Source organism: Eleutherodactylus coqui, chromosome 4 (assembly GCF_035609145.1).
Source record: "Eleutherodactylus coqui strain aEleCoq1 chromosome 4, aEleCoq1.hap1, whole genome shotgun sequence".
Classification (NCBI taxonomy): domain Eukaryota; kingdom Metazoa; phylum Chordata; class Amphibia; order Anura; family Eleutherodactylidae; genus Eleutherodactylus; species Eleutherodactylus coqui.
The window spans coordinates 146,354,793-146,367,515 of NC_089840.1; the positions used below are offsets into that span (position 1 = coordinate 146,354,793).

A 12,723-nucleotide genomic window follows, 5' to 3' on the forward strand; every position below is an offset into this window, starting at 1 on the left:
TAACAACAACAACAAATAGGTGTCTACATTGACTATTGTAAGAGTGTGTTTTTTCGCAGAAACAGTGCCACTCTGGTTGAGAGGTTTTGTCTGGTATTGCACCTAAACCCCATTCAATAAAATAGAGCTGATTTTCCATTTCGGACAGTAGTGCTGTTTTGGGGAAAATGCTGACACTTTTTTGGATCTTAGGCCGTTCCTTTTATGCTTTCATCTTTAAGAAGAATAAGGTGTGTTTGTTATTATGTTTTTATATTTGCTGTTGCTCTATCTCCAGATTCAACAAAGCAGCAAAACGCCACCGACCAACCGGTATGAAACACATAATATCCTTGATTTCAGCGATAAAGTAAATCTATAGTTACTTAAAGAAACTCTGTCACCATCTTTTTGCACCCCTCTCTAAGGGCAGAATAAGGTAGTGCCTGCCACACTGATCACAGTGATGTGTCTGCTGGGTGGATCTGGGTAGGAGTTTTGGAGAAACTTGCCTTTTATCAGTAGCAGCACATGCAGAGGACTACTTGTAGTAATCGCGGATATTCATGAGCTGCAGCCTAGCCACACCCACCCCATCCCCCAGCCAATGATTGACAGCTGTTTACCTATTACTGTGCATAGAGAGCTGGAAATCATTGGCTGGAGCTTGGGGTGGGTGTGGCTGCAGTTCATGAATATGGACTAGTTCTGTGTCTGGATGCTACTAATAAAATGCAAGTTTTTCCCAAACTCCTGCACAGACCCACACAGACACGTATCAGTGTAATCAGTGTGACCGCCACTACCTGATGAGAGGGCAAATTCATAGTCACACAGTCTATTTAAAGGATGTAAAGGTAAATCTATGTACAGTATATATGTTAAACATGTGTGGTGTGGTAGCTCATGACATTTTGTTTTCAGATAAATGACCACATACAGTACATTTGGTATGACCAAATATTCTTACTATCCAACATACTCAGTGATAGTCACGATGTGTATAGTTAGGTATTATAAGTAGTTAACATAAAGGGAGCATTTGAGATAAACTGTGAATACTCTACATTAAACCTAACACAAACACATCCAAACAATGACAAAGTAAAGGTGGCCATACAAAGTAGATCATGAGTGCGCAACATGCAGCCCACAATGCCATTCTGTGGGGCCCCAGTCACCTGGACAGAAAAATATCTATCTGTAGCTACTCACATGTAGGGTGAAGATGAGTAGCACGTGGGCAACAAGAACGGACAAAGAAAGCTGCACTGTGTAGTCATATCTGGGTCTCCTATACGTTAGAAGAATAAAGTCTCTTGACCCGTTTGACACTCCAGAAATGAGTAGATGAGTTATTAGCATTGTATATACACGCAGCTCTCTTTTTTGTAGTTCATAGGACTTACAGAATGTCGGGCTGTTACTTCGACATTCACCATGTACAATGGGGAGAACCAAATGTATTGTCTCCTCCTCTCTGGAGTGCTTATTGGGGAGAAGGTGACCCTCATTCTCCCAATAGGTGGTCCTAGAAATGGAATTTATTTCGATTATACCTAGGATAAACCATATGGGAATAACCTTGTGGCCCTTGGATGTGGATCAGTATGGCAATGTGGCCCTCAGACCAGAAAAAGTTGTGCATCTGTGCATTAGGTGAATGTTGTCCAAACTAGCTGACTTCAGCACAAGCGGACAATTATTTAAAGTCTATAGGGGTGCCCTGACCAGTGTCGGACTGAAGTGCCTAAAGCCCACTAGAGGAATTGATTCTAGGGGCCCACCCTACAGCAACATGGAAATCAAAGTATCAAATCTAAGGAGAAACATTATGCTGACCTCACTCCATTTTGGAATCGATTTTATTTGCAAAGATGAAAATATAGGGCAGCTTTCATATCATATTTTTCCAAAATTGAAATATTATTAATAAATCCACAGACCACTTGGTGATGGTAGCCATATTGCCAAGAGCAAAACATGTGGACCCTGTGGCCACTGATTGGCTATGGCAGTCACAGTCCAAAGGTGGTCCTGACACTCCTCTGAAGGTAGATGTTGGGGGTGGGGGGAGGATCAAGCATGTTGGATTTCAACATGAGCAATCATTTTGTTCTCAAGGGAGATTAGTCACCATCAGAGGTGTCTGTCAGCGCTTATTTCCCTCTCAATAATGAGAACATAGTCATTGCAGCCGAAAATACATGTGTACGGGGGTTAGAAGGAATAGCTGATGGCTGCAACAACTATCTAAGTCTGGCTACCTTAAGTCTTTGTTCACATTGGCTTAAGGAACTTCTGCTGGGGTTTCGGTCATGTTTGGAGAATACAGCAGCAAGCAGCACTATCCTTGCAAAAAAAAAATTCTGGAAACTGGACAGAACCCTGACGGTCCCATTATAAGACACTGGGGTCTATCAGTTACAGTTTAGATCAAAAGAAGTCATGCCAGTGTGAACAGAGTCTAACTATTGCAAGAGAACAAATGGCCTTCTCATTGTTCTTGGTAACAACAGACACAATTTCTTCCAGACACTTCCAGCAAGTTGAAATGAAAGTTGCTTATGACTTTGAAGCTAGAAATGAACGAGAACTATCCGTGAAGAAGGGAGACAAAGTGAAGGTAAGGAAAGGTCTACCAAACATTTGTGATAGGTCACAAAATGTAATAATTACATATTTATGATTAAATATCTTTCGCAAATATAACGTAAAGGGGATCAATTCTAAATCCCTCGTAATGAGAAGCACTTACCATATATACCACAGATATGACAAAAATTGTCTGTCCAACAGCGGCAATATATATCTTATTTCTAAACAAGTATAACTTTTTTTTTAAAGTTCATACTTAGGCAAAACAGCAACTTTACTTGTTGCCAATGTGCAAGAAACGAACTTGTGATGTTTTGCAGATTTTAAAGGGACGTTGACTTTTCACACAATTTATGCTCCTCATTAATCTTGTAAACTATTGTTTAAGCGACTTTTGAGCTATCATCTGTCAGTGTAAATGGGATCTAAGGGCTCGGTCACACAGGCGCCAATGCGTCAGTGTTTCTGCAGGATAAGACCGCTGCACTGCCGGTGCGGACAACTCTCCGCACCGGCCAGCAGATAGAACGCAATGATGCCGGTTATGCAGAGAGACATCCGCACCCGGTGCAGCCATCTTTTCGTGCAGTAACACAGGCGCATCGGCGTCCATGTGACTGAGCCCTAAAGGTCTATTTACAGAGAACGAGTGTCGGGCAAACAATGCCCGAGACTCATCCCTGTATCTCCGCGCAGGAGCACGGGAGCTAGCAGGGCTGGCTCGCACACAGAGCGGCCAACAGGGGGGCAGAGCAGTGCAGGAGATTTCTCTCCTCTCGCTCCCCCGCCCTCCTTCATTCACATAACACAGTGGCCGTTCGCTACTAAACGGCCACTGTTTTAAACCGCATGATAAGCTTCATCGTTTATGCAGCATAAAAGATCAGCGATGAAGCTCATTGCTCATCGTGTAATTTAAATAGCGGACGTTCAGTAGCGAATGGCTGCTGTGTATCTCAATGTAGGGGGGTGGGGGAGCGAGAGGAGAGAAATCTCCTGCACTGCCCTGACACCCTGCTGGCCGTTCTGTGACCCAGCATGCTCTGCTAGCTCCCGTGCAGGAGCATGGGAGCGTGGAGACACAGGGACGAGTGTTGGGCATCGTTTGCCCGACACTCGTCCAGTGTAAATGAGCCTTTACTTAACCTGGTACATGCAATTATCTTTATGTTGTAGGCTTAAAGGGGTGGTCTCGCGAAAGCAAGTGGGTCTATACACTTCTGTATGGCCATATTAATGCACTTTGTAATATACATCGTGCATTAAATATGAGCCATACAGAAGTTATTCACTTACCTGCTCCGTTGCTAGCGTCCCCGTTGCCATGGTTCCGTCTAACTTCGGTGTCTTCTTGCCTTTTTAGACGCGCTTGCGCAGATCCGTCTTCTCCCTTCTTCTCCCTTCGGCTCTGCTCGGCAGCATCGGCATTTTGGCTCCGCCCCCTTGTACGCATCATCGCGTAGCTCCGCCCCATGACGTGTGCCGGTTCCAGCCTCCTGATTGGCTGGAATCGGCACATGACGGGGGCGGAGCTACGCGATGACGCGAAAAGGGGGCGGAGCCAAAACTCCGATGCTTCCAAGACCAGCCGAAGGGAGAAGATGCATCTGCGCAAGCGCGTCTAAAAAAGCAAGAAGACACCGAAGTTAGACGGAACCATGGCAACGGGGACGCTAGCAACGGAGCAGGTAAGTGAATAACTTCTGTATGGCTCATATTTAATGCACGATGTATATTACAAAGTGCATTAATATGGCCATACAGAAGTGTATAGACCCACTTGCTTTCGCGAGACCACCCCTTTAATGTGCTCTGAGCAAAGCACCATAATTCATTTTGGATTGATCTTCATTAGCTGCTTGACTAGGTCATGTGTGTTTGCATGGACACAGAATATATAGAGATTCCACATGCATCGTGGAAAAAAATAGACTTGACAATTTCCATTTGGAAATCGGGTTGGTGACTAGATGGGGTTTTCCCTCATTGAATGCACAATTATAAAGTGTAAATTCACAGCAACAACCTTAGGCTCAATCTCAGATTATTTCTGCCGTGGATTCTGTGGCAGATGTTTACAGTGGCAGAATCCCCTGTGAGCATAACCTAACAGATACAGATTTTGCAGCAGATTTCAGACAACACCACAGTAAATAAAGTCTATTCATAATCAATAAATGATGACTAGATCGCAGAGGAGGTATATTTTCTTTCTTAATATAGTTCCTGTATTTTCTTTCAATGTTTCCCCTCAGGTTCTAGATCAGAGCAGGCAATGGTGGATAGTTGAGAACACTCAGGAGCAGAGAGGATTTATACCAAACAATGTACTGGAAACTCCAAATAATAACCAGGTAAATAATCATGTTAAAAGCTAAGAATAAAAATGCACAAATGTGATTATGGCTTAAATAATACAAATCTTACAATAAGACATTGCTATTGTTCTGTAACAGCAGGTTCAAGATCGAGTGGTAACGCTACAACAGAGCTCTACACCAGAGGAAGTCGCCAAGTGGCTGCAAGATAATGGCTTCTCAAGGATGTAGGTTAACATCAGCTTCTTGTAATCCTATTGGCAGTATTTTCCTGGCAGCCAGTATTTTTAATTATTTTTTTCATTATTAAAAGCATTTATGAAGGAAGCTGAACAGCAAAGATAGCAAGATATTGAATACGGCTAAGGGTGGTTTTAGATAGAACGATTTATTGTTTGCCTGAGCAAAAAAATGTCAGAGTTCGATTGTGCTGTTTATACAGGTTGATAAATCATTAGCTCACTATAAGTGAATGAGAACAACTGAGAACGATTAGCAAATGAGTCAAGGATGATTTTATGCTTGCAGGAGATGAACGACAAGCAAACAAATTTGTTCATCGTTCACATGTTAGCCCTGTTTACACTCAACGACTGTCATTCAAATTTGAACAATCTAGCAATTTTTTGAACAATACGCACGCACAAAAACACGCTTGTATTTACAACAATGCATTCCCTATGGTGTGTTCACATATCCGTACTTTGCAGGTGCGTGCCTGCAAAGATAGGACATGCGTGCACCACGGGGAATGCATGCATTGTTTTCAATGGAGCCGCGGCTGCTGCCGGCGGCTCCATTGAAAACAATGCTCTGTCAGCTCCCTGCATTCTTTTTCAGGGAAGGGCTTTACATATAAGCTCTTTCCTGAAAAAGAAATATTTTAGTGTAAAAAAAACAAACAAACTTACCTCTCTGCCGCTGCCATGACCCCTGCGGGCTTGAAGAACGCTTCAGCCAATCACAATCAGAGCTACCAGCAGGCGGGGATTTGAAATCCCCGGCTGCTGATAGCTCAGTACTACAGAGCCAGGGACAGCACCAGAAGTCGCAGCTGAGCCCCGGCAGGTGAGTATAATTTTATTTTTTGTACACTATTTTAAAGGGCTTTTCAGGGAAGGGCTTATGAAGCCCTTCCTTGAAAAGCCATTGATGGCTGCTAGGGCTCAGCGGCGACTTCTGCAGCTGTCCCCAGCTCTGTAGCGCTGCTGAGCTATCCCCGCTATACCCACCTGCTGGTAGCTCTGATTGTGATTGGCTGAAGCACTTCAGCCAATCACAATAAGAGCTACCAGCAGGTGGGGATTTTAAATCCTCGGCTGCTGATAGCTCAGTACTACGGAGCTGGGGACAGCGCCAGAAGTCGCAGCTGAGCCCTGGCAGCTAAAGGGAGGTGAGTATTGATATTTTTTTAATACACTTTTTTAAATGGCCTTTCAGGGGAGGGCTTATGAAGCCCTTCCCTGAAAAGCCATTAACGGGGATGCCGGCAGCAAGATTCTCTTCCGCAGCTGTCATGTGTGACAGCTGTGGTTGCGAATTAAAGAATTAGCTTTAGCTTCACCGTGGCGTTGAACCCTCTGTGGTGACATGCTTGCACAACAGCGACGGTTTGTTTCAACACTGGACAGAGGTTGACGATTAGATGAAGGCTGAACTGGTGTTGGCAGAATTAGCACTTAAGATGACATGATATCACATTTAGGAGATGTGAAGATAGTGGTGAAGGACTATGCTTCAATGTTGATGGTCAGTATGCACTGCCAGCTATGTATGTGGACATTTTTGAGGTGTCATTTATTGGAGTCTCCACGCAGGTGTGCAGCTGTATACAAACTGGCAGATTGAGTACTGCTGTATCCATAGCAACTGAGGCCACAGGGTTTGTGGGTGATGTAGTCCGCCCATAATCCCTCATTCAGCTCAGAGACCATGTAACTGATCACAGGATGGTGACATCATCACAGGTCCTGGCAGCACACAAGCTATATATCTGTACATTTGTGAGGTGTCATTTATTGGAGTCTCCATAGAGGTGTGCAACAACCAGGTACAAACTTCCGACTGAGTACTGCTGTATCCAGAGCAACTGAGGCTGCTGGGGTTTGTGGGGGATGTAATCCACCCATAATCCCTCATTTAGTGCACAAAGAGGATAAAGGACCTGTGATGACCTCACTGTCTTATGATTTGGGTGGCGCAGCTAAGAGCCAGTAACTGATTACATGATGATGACATCATCAAAGGTGTTGTCAGGCTCTGCGTGTAACTCACACAGCACACACAGACGGACAGACAAGTGCTCATTAGCACTTTGATTTGTACAAGTGTTGACACATAGGGAGGAATTTACGGCAAATGCGCGCAAAAAAGAACGCAATATGCACTATTTTGGTACACATACACGCCAAGATGGTGTATGGGGATTTTAAATATGCTTTTATTAAATATTGGTACTATTTTTAGTATTTTATATTGCCAACATTTATTAAAAACATAAATGCAGTGAAAAGATAAATATCAAAATGGAACTGAACCGTAAATAAACAGAAAGCATTATTTCCGTCTTCTTGACTTGTCGGCAGTATCTGCCAAAAAACAGAAAGAAGGGGGCGACGAACTACTCACAAAGGTGGTGGCAGGCTATAGCAATCCCCCCCTAGCAGAGGTCTTATGGATGCTCAAAGGTTCCCATTACCGGTCCAAAACCTACAATCCCCTCCTCAGGGGTCCTTGCGAGTTGTGGGATAAGCTCAGAGCGGAACTTGCTCCAACTCCCTCTCCTATATTCCCCCTAGACGCCATCCCTAGAATCCTGAACCCTCAAGCTAACCGGCCCTTGGCACCAGTTTGGAGGAAATTCAAGGCGTTCTCCATAGCTAATATACAGGCTCTCTCCCACCTGACCCCTTCGACGATTCCACATAATCTCCTCCCCACGGTAACCTTTTCCTTCCTTGAGACTGCCCAATTAACGGGGTTCTTCAAGGAATTTCTCAATGTATTTAAGTCAACCAGACCCCTCACCTCATTTGAGAAGGCCTGGTCAGAAAACAAGCCCTCCCATAAAAAGATCTCCTTTATACGCAGGTCTTTTATCTCTCCACACCAGCATTACAAAACAGCATTTCTTACGTCCCTGGGAGAGAGAACTGGGTATACGGCTTTCGGAGGAGGAGACCAAGACGATCCTCGATACTTCTTTCGGCCTCACCCCATGTGTCCTAGCACAGAAGGCACACCATAAATTATTAGTCAGATGGTATCGGACTCCACAATGGCTATTTGAACACAAGCTCTCTCCTCAGGAATCCTGCTGGAGATGTAAGAATGACGTAGGTTCATACTTGCACATTTGGTGGTCATGCCCGACGTTATCCCCGTTCTGGCAGGGAGTAGGAAAAATCATTCAGAAAGTTGCGCCAAATACCCTCCTCTCCCCAGACCTAGTCTTCCTTTGGAGGCCCAGTAGTCATTTCCACCCGAAAAGGAACAAACTGGTCGCCCTGCTAGTAGATACAGCCAAATCCCTGATCCCTCGCTTGTGGCTTCAGAGTATGGCTCCATCGCTGGGTCAATGGAGGGAGAGAGTTGACAACTTATATTCCTTGGAGGAACTCCACAGCTGGTCAAATAATTCCTACGATAAATTTATCGCGACCTGGGCTCCGTGGCGTGAAGTGAGATCCTCAGCGTTGTGGGATGGGTGAGACGTGCCCTTCTACACCCCCTCTAGTGCAGGCGTTCCATACTGCATCCCCCCCCCTTTTTCTCCCCCTCCTTCCTCCCCCCCCCCCTCCTTTCATTGTTGGTTATTTGGTTTCCTCCTTTTTCGCCTCCTTATGACGGTCCGACTAGAAAAGGACAACTGTTTTGTAGAAGCCGATGCGAGATGACTTAGTCTCTTCTCCATGCCATCCGTACAGCTATAGGCGGTGCAGACCGCACCAAGTTGAAAATACTATGTATGTTTTGTTATCACTTATTATTGAGCGTCGGTTCGAGTCGGACCCTTAGCCTTCGGGCTTCTATCTGTCCGTGTTCTTTTCTGTTACCCTGTATAATTTGTGAAAACCACAATAAAAATCTGATTTGAACAAAAAAAACCCCAGAAAGAATGCTTTCCATTAGTTTCCGTTTAAAAAACGGAATGGAAACAGAAAATATACAAATGGCTTGAGGCCTTCCGTTCACTAGACCTCTACAGGCACAAAAACGGACTCACTTTCTTCACTGCTTCCACAACAGAACAATTAGACGGAAAATAAATATATAGATGAGAACTTGCCCTAATCTACAAAAGATTCACAGCATTACTCCCTTATTACACTTAAGGTTGTTATGTAATTTTTTTTATATAAAATGATACTTTTTTGAGAGAACAATTTGTGTCAGTGAACTCTTTATGTAGAAGTGTTTGCATTTCATGATCTTTGTAATGCTACGTCCCTCGTCTTCCTCTTCCCTCTCTTACAGCACAATAAGGTGCCTTGGTGTTCTAACAGGGGACCAACTGCTGGACTTGAGTCGTGATGACCTGAAAGTGGTTTGTCCTGAAGAAGGCAATCGTGTATATTCTCAACTCAATGAAATCCGAACTTCCTTAGGGGTGAGATTTACATTTTGGATATCAAAACTTGCCTATAACAATTATATTCCTACCTTTAGATCTTAAAATGAACAGAGAAAGCAAGATGGAATCTGGTTTTCTATTTTGGCAATGGTCAGAAAATTCTATTTTGTTCTCATAAGACATTTCTACTTTAAATAACTGTGACAGAGTTGTTAACCTATTTCATATATTTACTGCAACCAAATCCCGGGCAAACAACTAATTGGGAAGGGAGTTGCATCTACTCCATATAGTCTGGCAATCAGCTGATCGGCAGGGGTCCAATTCAGTTCAGAAGTGACTTTGTGGCGTGTATATTATAATGGGGTGATTTATGGGGGGTTCGAAGTACTAAGTACACAGTTTTCAAAACAGCATTTAGGAAGCTTGTTAATCTTTCAGGTGTTTCACAGGAACTAGAGGGGTTTTCCAGGACTTTTACTATTTATGATGGGCTATCTTGAGGATAAGCCAATAGTTGATCGGCTGGTGTCCAGCACTCAGGATCCCCACCAATCAGCTGATCATCAGGCCTGCTATCATTGTGGCAAGCGCTAGAAACAGATAGTGCTTTCAACATTGCAGTAGCCCAGGCTGGTACTATAGGCACAGCTCCCATTGAATACAGTACCAAACCAGGCCGCTGCAAGTTCAATCAGCTGATCGGCGGGGATCCCAAGCAGCAAACTCCCAGACAACCCCTTTATGGGGTGACACTTCAAAGACTCTATTTTTTTGTGCAATTTTTTTTGTACCACAGATGTTAATGCATATCACTCTGCGATGTCCGTGACAGCAGGATAACTCGGCAGGCCATAGATTTGACATGTTACGTAGCAGATCAGATGTATGGTGGCCAATTTTGTGGCTAACCTACATGTTTTGGGACTTGGTTTCCATTTTTTCCACGCACCATGCTTGCTGAGTGGGTTGGTTTTTCTGCTGTGATGTCAGAGGGGTATTAGATGTCTTCCCCTGTTGTTTTCTGTCCCCTCTCACAGAATTTGTCACATACAGACATTAGGCAGGAGATACGGCTGCAGCTTCCCATTTTTCATTATCCTTCTTCTCTCTCAACTATTTGTTTTATACCAGATATGTATTTTTTAATAGTGACTAGTTTCTAAACAGTGAAAGGGGATGTACAGACTGCTTGAAGGTGCCGCTTCCTGCTAATAGTAACATGTGCCACTAATATAAAAAAAAGTCCTAAGGATAGGTTCACCTTAAAAGTGATGTCATATACAAATAGAATATATGTCAAGCCTACTAAAAGTTATATTTTACCTTGTGCCATTTTAACAGTACGTACTTTTTTGTTCTCCTTAGATGTGAATGCTCATGAAGGACCTTGGGAAGTTTCTACCAGACATTTCTAATCATAGTCAATAAGGACATTGTTGCACTGAAGCCATCTATGATCCCTGCAATGTACTGCTGATTTGTACTTCCAATTTCATTCCAATAAATTATCTAGAACAACCATGGACTCATCATTTTGGAATTCAGAAAATGCCTTAAAACCTTATTCTGTAGCATCATGGAAACAGTGCTGCAGAATAGCAACTGCGCAGGAGATCCACCCAATAAGGATAATGTTCTTTTTTCATCAGTTCTGCCTTTTTGATATGTGTATAGCCAATACATGTAACTGTCTTGGTCCCCATGATCACATCATCTTGAGGACAACTGTAACTCTACTGTACACCCAGCACAGCTCTGCTTGTGAGAGCCGTTCTATTGTTAGGACTGTGAGTGCCTGTAGCTTTAGTGTAAAAAATATGTCCTCCAGAAGTCATTTCTGACTTTTTGTGAGATAAGTTGTAATAAAGGTAAAGCAAAAATAGAAATTGGGAAAGTTGCAGTAACAACTATTATTCCCATTATGACTCTTCACACTACGCTTGTGGTGCACATATCCCTGGTAAATGCTTTTGATGTATGTCAGATGTATCCATAGACTTCTACCGGCCCAACAGTATAACTAGAGTGTCTTTTTGTTATACATTCAGGTGGTAATTGTTAACACATGTTCTTTTGTATTGTATTGAAGCGCCTTTATTTCCAGGATGCCTTTGCATTAAAAAAATGTATTGTGCAGTACATGTTAATTTCCAAATGCATATCTGTCAGGATATCCACGTGTTTCCAAAGATTTTCCTGAAACACACGCTAAATGGGATGTTAAAGGGCCACTCTGATTTTTTTTTTTTATTCATGCATAATGTAGCTCTCCCCCCACTCTATGCAAGTGCACTAGTGTTACCCTGGTAAGTTATTTCTTTCTGTTTGAATCTGCCAGACTCTTTTCCCTGAGGTGGTCATGTGATCTCATTCTCACCAGCTTAGATCTACTTGGAGTTATTTTTCTAGTCCAATTCTCAGTTTGTGTGATGCTATTACATGGATCTACCACTGAAACTGCCTGCAGGGGGACATAGATAGTCCTATCACAGTTACTGATGATGGTCACAGCTCATGTCACACAGTTATAATATAGGAGATCACAGCTCATCCTTCTGACTGTATACTTACAGACTGTAGCTTAAATAGGTAAGAAACAAAAAGTAATGATAATTAAGCTGTCCCCCGGCAGGCAGAATGGCATCACTTTAACTAATGCTGTGCTGATGCATCCTGGGATAGATGCTAAACAAAGTAAAAAATCTCAGCCTCAGTGGGGTGTCTGTTAAGCATCAGACAGAGGGCTGCACTTCATGGAAGTGACTGGGATACACAGAGACCTCTGGGGTGTGACAGGAAATCAGGTAAGGGAGGCAGGCATGTAAAATGTAGTGTGTCCCTTTAATAGTGCATAACCTTTAATCTTCACTTTTTATTTTGCTCTAAGAACTTGTTCCCTACAACCCTTACCTTTTGACTGTGACATTTTCCATAGTAAACTATGTCCTACTACTAACATGGCTCCATGCATATGTGATGTAGAGACTTGAACCACCGGCCAAACAGACATCTGGAGTCATGCACAGTTTGAACCTCTCTATTGTAGCCAGTTTTGGCAGGAAACTTGTTCCCATCTTCCAAGAGTTTTTTGTTTTTCCGTTAACAAGGTGGTATCAGGGCTTTGTTTGTCAGATATCGTTAATTGCGGTTTTGCCAACTGGAAAACAACAAGTTCGGATACGGCTTTACAGGACAAGTGGGTTGAAAGGGCGCAATTTAATGTAACGAAAAGATTTACATTTTTTTTATGTG

The 12,723-nt window shown here is 43.2% G+C and overlaps 1 protein-coding gene across 2 annotated transcripts in view; it reads left to right on the plus strand.

The window, feature by feature from the left end:
* The window catches only part of EPS8L3 (EPS8 signaling adaptor L3), a 91,903-nt gene extending 80,914 nt beyond the window's left edge, over positions 1–10,989 (plus strand). Inside the window, exons 15-20 of one of the 2 annotated variants that reach the window (XM_066598684.1) lie at positions 278–312; positions 2,515–2,605; positions 4,833–4,931; positions 5,034–5,122; positions 9,372–9,504; positions 10,837–10,989. In XM_066598684.1, the coding sequence (XP_066454781.1) occupies positions 278–312; positions 2,515–2,605; positions 4,833–4,931; positions 5,034–5,122; positions 9,372–9,504; positions 10,837–10,842 (453 nt within the window). In that variant the 3' untranslated portion in view covers positions 10,843–10,989. The remainder of the gene's footprint in view (positions 1–277; positions 313–2,514; positions 2,606–4,832; positions 4,932–5,033; positions 5,123–9,371; positions 9,505–10,836) is intronic. The other variant, XM_066598685.1, reaches the window with a different exon arrangement.
* Positions 10,990–12,723: the final 1,734 nt, after the last annotated feature.